We start from the raw sequence: 7650 nt of genomic DNA, 5'->3' as shown, positions 1-7650 counted from the left end.
TTCAAGGAAATGAATAACGTGAGTCTGAATTAAAATGTACTACTACTACCATTACTAATAAATAAACCACAGTTAATTACTTGAAATCGATAATATTGTCCTGGACGGCGGCGCAGACATCCGCGTTGTTGTATACCCGAGAGTCGAAACTCCAAGTGGAGAATAACGGGAACTCTCAGATCCGGGCCAATTTGGGAATAGAAATTTGAAAGATTTGTTTTCTGAGTATAGTGAAGCCGCGGTACTACAAAAATAAGTGATCTATCGAATTGTCCCCCTTACAGAAAACGCATAGATAGAGTTGACCCGACCAAATGTGTAGGTAAAAATTCAGAGAGAGAACTCGGCAGCGTAATTTGGTGAGAACTACTTCAACCCCGTATGTATTAAAAAAATCACTAAGCCAGGAATCTAAGAGCTGCCGATGCTCAGGAGAAGCAGTTAATATGGGTTTAGACACCGCTTGCTCAACTTTACGCATTTGGAATCAAGCCGCAGCGAAGCAGGTCGACGATGGTACCAGCAGAAGGACTGCGACGGCACCACCTGTACCACCGGAAAGACGGCAACCTTGAAGGGACGCCGTGGCCTTCGAGTCCACAATCTCTGTCAGAACGCTTAGATCCAAAGCAACGTCGGAATCTCAGTGACGCGAAGCTTGTTCGACTGGAGGCAAAGGGGGGTGGGAGAATGTAATATTTTAAAAAAACGTCACTACAAAAAGCAGCCCCAATTCTGTATTTGTAAGTAAATTAACAAGGGGTTACCGAAGTAAAGTTATATGAAACAAATTCAACAAATTCTGGCGCATATTTTAACACAAAGAAAGGGCATCTTGCACTCTTGTCTTCTTAACAATTCTTGTGATAGATGTGATAAAACACAGCAAACTTGAGCGACTCTTTCAGACTTGAACTCAATCAGTCAGGTCTTATTTTTTCTTGACTTTTTACTCGAATAATTGCTCTCATCCACACGGGGGAATGGGCAAGAAGCCAGCGGTTACATGATACTTCGTTGGGGTAGAGGAGGAATGCAATCGTTTAGAATAATGTTTTAATTTAAAGCAAGAAATTGAAAAAACGAATAAATTTTAGTATAATATTAAAACTAAAGTTATAACTTCTGTGATATTAGAGAAAGAAATGTGTCGTTTTTGCACCGACACTGTGAGTTCCAGGAGCTGCCAGTCTGTATACATCCAAGTTGCACAAACGTTTTGTTCCTACTGTGTCGGCGATTGACAAGAAGAAAAATGCAGTATAGGTGCCAGGCTAACACCGTTACCAATACAGGTAGAGGAACTGTGAACGGTTAGGGCCTACAACAGAACTAGAACCACGACAAAAAAGAAAATGTCTTTATGCTTATGACAATATCAAAATTCAATTTTAGTGTTTTAGGTGCCAAAGCCACGATGTGGCAGACCGTAGTGGGGGATTCTGGAATAATTTTGACTTCCTGGGGTGTTTTAACTTGCACCGAAATCCAAGTAAACGAGCGTTTTTTGCATTCCGCCACCATCGAAATGCGGCCGCCGCGACCAGGACCGGCGACCTCGGGCTTAGCAAAACAACGCCATAGCTGCTATAAGCTACCGCGGCGGATGCATGATAGTGCAACAGAAGACATAAAGTAAGTCTGCTAACAAGCTGTCAGGCAATATAAAAGGAAATCTGGATTATTGGTTGTTAGTGCAAAAAATAATGCAAAAGGCGGGGCATTTGGCGTTCCGGCAGACAGGGTCAAGCCCGGACTCGGGACATTTACGCAAAAGTCGGGACTGTAACGCTTAATTCGAGACGTTTGGCAACCCAATATTAGTCAGCCCTTATCAGGTTTTCTATCCCACATCGGACGAATAACGTCTCATGTGCTTATAATAGGACGGTGCTGTTGCCTCTGTGACCACATGAGATTTGTCACCACATGAGATGATTAGGATATGGGCAAGTTTTGCCCATTCGAAAGCCATTATATCTAGATTATTATTAGGTAATAAAAAGATTCGGGTAGGCTGTATGATGGACGCAGCTACAGTGGGGTACGTGAAACTTTGTGTGCGTGCTGCAGACGGTACACATGGGTACTAGTTAGGAAACAGAAATGACGTAACTAAATATATAAGGTACATTTAATTAGGCATTAGAAAACTTAGATGTCTAACGTATGTTATAGTTGGTGGCAGTCTTAGGCTGTAATTTTGCAGTTGTGCTCACTCCCTGTTCGTAGTGCGCCCGTTTGTTTTGCAGAGGGTGTTTGCGCACGATATATATATATATATATATATATATATATATATATATATATATATATACATAGCTGCCCTTAGCCATTCGAGTCCGCCGCACTCGAAGATGGGTGGCACTCCTGCGCTTGCCTCAGTCTCCTAGGCTTGCCTTCCCTACGACGATGTACATGCTCCGCCCTGGTCAAAAGGATTGGCTAAACCTGTGCCTTAGTGCCCGAATCTCTTCATGCCATTTCTGGGCCCATGTGGAACGCAGGGGGCCATAGCCGAGCAAGCGTGAAATTTCTGCAAAAAATTGCACACTTGTCGGCCTAATAAATCTTGATGAGCACCGGTTCGAGCTTGATAAATAATGCCTACAATGATATAGTAAACTTTCTCAAACGCGGTCATTCCTGCTCAAATGGACACATACAATGTCATACATACAACCTTATAAGCCTCTCGGAGCGCCGCGCGCGAGGCTAAATTCAGCGCCGATTGCGTCATGCGTGGCGTGACGACGACGCCATCCGCGCATGCGAGGTATCGATGAACTCATAACGGCTTATTTCGTCTACACAACGACACCAAATTAGGGCGCGTGGGTAGTGCGGTTTCAAAGATATAAGCGGTAATGCTATAACACGTTTTCGTTACACGTGGTTTAAGCAAGCGACCCCTCCTGCCTGATCTTAAAGATGTTTCACGTCAAAAGCCTGTGGATATACCACGTCCACTGAGCCATGGATTGTCTTGTTTTATCAACTCTCAGATAGGCTCGCAAGCTGTGATCAAATAAACTAGTTTAACCCCGGGGCAGAAGAGAGCTTGCGAGATCCTAGCTTCCCACTTCATTTCCTCAAAACGCGGAATGCATTCGCTCCTTTCCGCATTTATGCTAGCGAGGGGTCTCTGACAAAGACATCTCAGCTTAATTGGTGCCCCTAACACGTGACACCTCCGAGTGCGTAACTGCTTCCTCATAAACGAAGAACACACAGCAGTCGAATTGCCTATGCATTCTTTGCGATGATCAATAGAGATTATAAAACTATTAGTGCGAGCTAGAACTCTCGCTCTAAAAACCGCGACAATGTGGGTGAGGAACAAGTTTTCTGCTGCTGGTACACTGTCTGTAGCAGCAAGAGCTGAAAGCTTCGCAGGGGCGTGCTGGCGGCTCTATGCTGCGGTGGAGCCAGACAGCTGACTTTGGCCGGCAGCGTCATCGGCAGAACCCAGGGTGTCCAGGAATCCGCCCGCGCGATCGAACGACGTGCTGTCCACAGACGAGTCGTTGTATTCATCTTCGTCCAGGAGTGCGGGCGATAGCTGGTTAATTGCATTCATTGGGCTGGCTGAATGCGCGAGCTGTTTCAAATTGCGCCACGCTGCCCCTGTTCGCCCGACGCAGTGACGGTGGCAGAGGACCGCGGAACTGGTGCACGCTGTAGGGCCGCGCAGCCGAGTGATCCGACGCTGGGGCCGGGACAGTGGTGGCCTGCTTATAGAGAGCGGTGTTTTTTGACCGGTGCTGCAAGCACCACCCCAGGCAGCACTGGTTGCACAGCGTTTCTTCATCTGCGGCGGCCGCGACAGCGGCAGATCTTGTTGCTGCTGCTGGCACTCCGGGGTGCCTCGACCATGGGTCGCGGCCGTGGAAGGGCTCGACTGCTGCTCCTGGTTCCCGGAACTGTCATTATTGAGCTTGCCTGCAATTTTCTTGGTGCTGCGCTCCTGTTCTTTGCGCCACCGGGCCTTACGCGCATTGTACATGTAGTCGAGGTACTTCCTCTGGTGGACGGTGGCAGCTTCGGCCGCCTTGCGCTGGTAGGGCTCCTTGTCGGTGGCGCCGAGAGTACGCCACAGCTTGCCCAGGTGGCTGCTCACTCGCTGGTTGTTTTCATTCGCATTCTCGGCGGCCAGCCATCGCCTCTTCTCTTGTGCAAACAACATGGAGGAGTTCGGAAGCCGTGGAACGCGCGACCGCTGCTAGTAGCTATGCTGCACCACAACGATTGATCCGCCAAGATGTGATCGGAGGCCAGATCACACACCACCACCGTCACCGCTTCTGCTGCAGATGCGCTGTTTGTAACAGCAGGTGCTGAATGCTTCGCAGGCGCGTGCTGGCCGTTCTCTGTTGTAGCGGAGCCAGCGACCGACGAGGATGGCTGATCTTCGCCGGAAGCGCCGTGTGCAAAGCCCAGGTGGTCCAGGAATCCGCCCTGATGATGATTATTATGATGGTAATAATGATGATGATGCCTTATTAAGTGACACCAACTCACTGTGGGGGATAGGTCACGAACCGGGTGGTAATATGATAAAAAAGGGGAAAATAAATAAATAATCGGAGATAAGAAAGAAACCAATAATAAATGAAATAAAATAGTGTGTAAAACGTAGTCAGCCTTGGATAAACACGTAGAGTAGCATGAACTTAATAATAAAAATACCTAAAGTAAAATGTCGACGTAAAGAATAAGTTAAATTTCGAATAATAATATTATTAATATAATTACTGTCAATTTGTCTTTTTGCTATTCGAATTTTCTAATTTGAGAATTTATGGATAAATAAATACATCATAGAAATGGGAAATATCAATAAGGTAGTCTTTGTGTGTCGCCGAAGTAATTATGACTTGGCAAGCGTTCCTGGGGCTGTATCCTAATACCAATAGTCAGAGTGAGAGTAGAACAGCACCGCATGAATGCATGCCCTAGGTTACGGAGAGGAAGTTACAAACATCGTTTTCGTTGAGTAGAAAACCGGCGGCACGAATCCACCGTTGTCGAAAGACGAGGTGTTTCTTCCTCTCCTTATCTTTTCCTCTTAGCTCGTGGCTCATACCAACTACACGGGAGATTGCCCGAGACTCTTGTGGATATGTAGGAGAGAGAGAAGTTTAATGATACGAAATGCAGAGAGGTCGGCCGGAGGTATATTCCTCTAGGCAGCTACTCCGCGTTGGGTGAAGGGGAAGAGGGAAAGAAACAGACGCATTATGGGTGACGACGTCGAAAGAAGGAGGATGTAGAACATATGACAAGCAATTGGGTATACTCAAAGCCTACAGTCCAGGCCCGTACTTTTTAAAAAGTCCAGTAACGCCTGTACTCGACTGAGCGTCTGGCCAAGGACCTAAAATAACGTCCTCCGAAAACGCTGGGCTGTCGAGACGCGTAAGGTGATTGTTCAACTTTTGACGCTCTTTTACGTACTTAGGACAGTCACAAATCACATGACCTATATTCTCATTCACCTTGCACAACTCACAGTCCGGAGACTCGGTGCGTCGCATGAGGTGCACGTATCCGCGCGTAAACGCTACCCCAAACCTTAGTCTGTGCAGAAGACTGGCACAGCTGCGTTGAATTTTCAGTGGTAGCCTAAATTTCATGATAGGGTCCAATCTCTGGAGTCCTCTGTGTCGATTATCCGGATTGCCCCAGTGCTTTTCGGTCGATTTTCAGATGGCACTGGAGAGAAGGCAGTTGGCGTCCACTCTTGAAAAAAAGAATTGCAATCATGCAGTGACTCTGGTTCTTTGAGTGCTTTCTTCGCTTCGGTATGGGCCAGTTCGTTGCCGTGTATTCCACAGTGACTGAGAATCCACTGAAATGTAATGTGGTGGCCGTTCTCTTGCGCTAAAGTTCTCTTGCGTTCGGCAGTTTGAAGAGCCAATACTCCGTAAGAGCTTTCTTTCAATATCACTCTAAGTAGTTGCAGAGCCGAGTTTGCGTCACTGAAGACCGCCCATACTTGAGGAGGCTTTCGCGAAATATATTGAACTGCCTCTCTGATTGCCACTAGTTCCTGACATGTTGTAGTCGTCTTGTCACACAGACGAAAGCGTCGAATGACTTGATGCACAGGCACGACGAAAGCCGCACCAGACGCATATGACGAGACCGATCCGTCTGTATACACTTTCACCGAGGAGCCATATTCTTTCGACATATATTCAAGTGTTAAATGTTGGGGCCGACGGTAGGTAGTAGCGAGTTTTGAGAAATTCCGTTAATAGGCAGATGTATCCGTATTTTGGACAAAGCTAATGAATATGGAAATTAAATTGCACTTGTAAATTTACGAGAAATGATCAATTCATTGGGAAAGATTCAAGGAAATGAATGACGTCAGCCGGAAATAAAATGTACTACTACTGCCATTACTAATAAATCCACCACAGTTATTTATTGAAATCGACAATAATGTCCACGACGGCGGTGCAAATCTCCCCGTTGTTGTATACCCGAGAATCGAAGCTCCAAATGGAGGATAACGGGTGCTGTCAAATCGGGGCCAAATTGCTAATGAAAATTTCAAAGATTTGTTTTCCGAGAATAGTGAAGCCGCGGTACTACAAAAAGAAGTGATCTATCGAATCGCCCCCCTTACAGAAAACGCATAAATAGAGTTCACCAGACCAAATCTGTATAGGTAAAAATTCAGAGAGAGAACTCGGCAGCGTAATTTGGTGAGAACTACTTCAGCCCCGTGTGTACTGAAAAAATCACTAAGCCAGGAATCTAAGAGCTGCCGATGCTCTGGAGAAGCAGTTAATATGTGTTTAGACACCGCTTGCTCAACTGTGCGCATTTGGAATCAAACCGCAGCGAAGTAGGTCGACGATGGTACCAGCAGAAGGACTGCGACCGTAGCAGCGGTACCACCGGAAGGACTGCAATCTTCAAGAGACGCCTTGACCAGTGAGTCTGCAATCTCATTCTGAACGCACAGGTCCAACGCAACGTCGGAAACTCAGTGACGCGAAGCTTGTTTGAGTTGAGGCAGCGGCAGTAGTGGATGACACGAGCACAAAATTTTAGCTATATTCGTCAAGAGTACGAAGGCGTGCATGATGCTTGTCGAGGGAAGAATGTTGATGAGAGGTGCGTGGGTGCGGAAAAGTACGACAAGTATATAAAAATATGGGCGGATCACACGCATATGTGGGAGCAAGCGACCCCTGCTGCCAGATCTTAAAGATGTTTCACGTCAAAAGGCACTGTATACCACGTCCACTGAGCCAGGGATTGTCTTGTTTCATCAGCTCTCAGATAGGCTCGCAAGCTTGATCAAGTCAACTAGTTTAACCCTGGGGCAGAAGAGAGCTTGCGAGATCCTAGTATCCCACTTCATTGCCTGAAAACGCGGAATGCATTCACTCCTTTCCGCATTCATGCTAGCGAGGGGTCTCTGAGAAAGGCATCTCAGCGTAATTGGTGCACGTAACACGTGACACCTCCGGGTGCGTAACTGCTTCCTCATAAACAAAGAACACACAGCAGTCGCATTCCCTTTGCATTCTTTGCGATGATCAATAGAGATTATAAAACTATTAGTGCGCGCTAGAAGTGCAGCATAGCTACTAGCAGCGGTCGCGCGTTCCACGGCTTCCAAACTCCTCC

At 46.7% G+C, this 7650-nt stretch overlaps 1 protein-coding gene across 1 annotated transcript; it reads right to left on the bottom strand.

Annotated features, from left to right (window-relative positions):
- Positions 1–3412: 3412 nt before the first annotated feature.
- Positions 3413–4186, bottom strand: LOC119436510 (sex-determining region Y protein). The gene has a single exon (XM_037703378.1). It carries the CDS (start codon positions 4184–4186, stop codon positions 3413–3415), a length of 774 nt encoding a protein of 257 aa, XP_037559306.1.
- Positions 4187–7650: the final 3464 nt, after the last annotated feature.

The sequence above is a fragment of the Dermacentor silvarum genome, chromosome 1, assembly GCF_013339745.2.
Source record: "Dermacentor silvarum isolate Dsil-2018 chromosome 1, BIME_Dsil_1.4, whole genome shotgun sequence".
In the NCBI taxonomy this organism is placed as follows: domain Eukaryota; kingdom Metazoa; phylum Arthropoda; class Arachnida; order Ixodida; family Ixodidae; genus Dermacentor; species Dermacentor silvarum.
The sequence above is the reverse complement of the archived record's forward strand: the minus strand, read 5'-3'. Positions and strand labels throughout refer to the sequence as shown.

Bases quoted from the DNA above. Each gene is read 5' to 3' on its own strand.
- LOC119436510 (XM_037703378.1), bottom strand. From the start codon at position 4,186: ATGTTGTTTGCACAAGAGAAGAGGCGATGGCTGGCCGCCGAGAATGCG.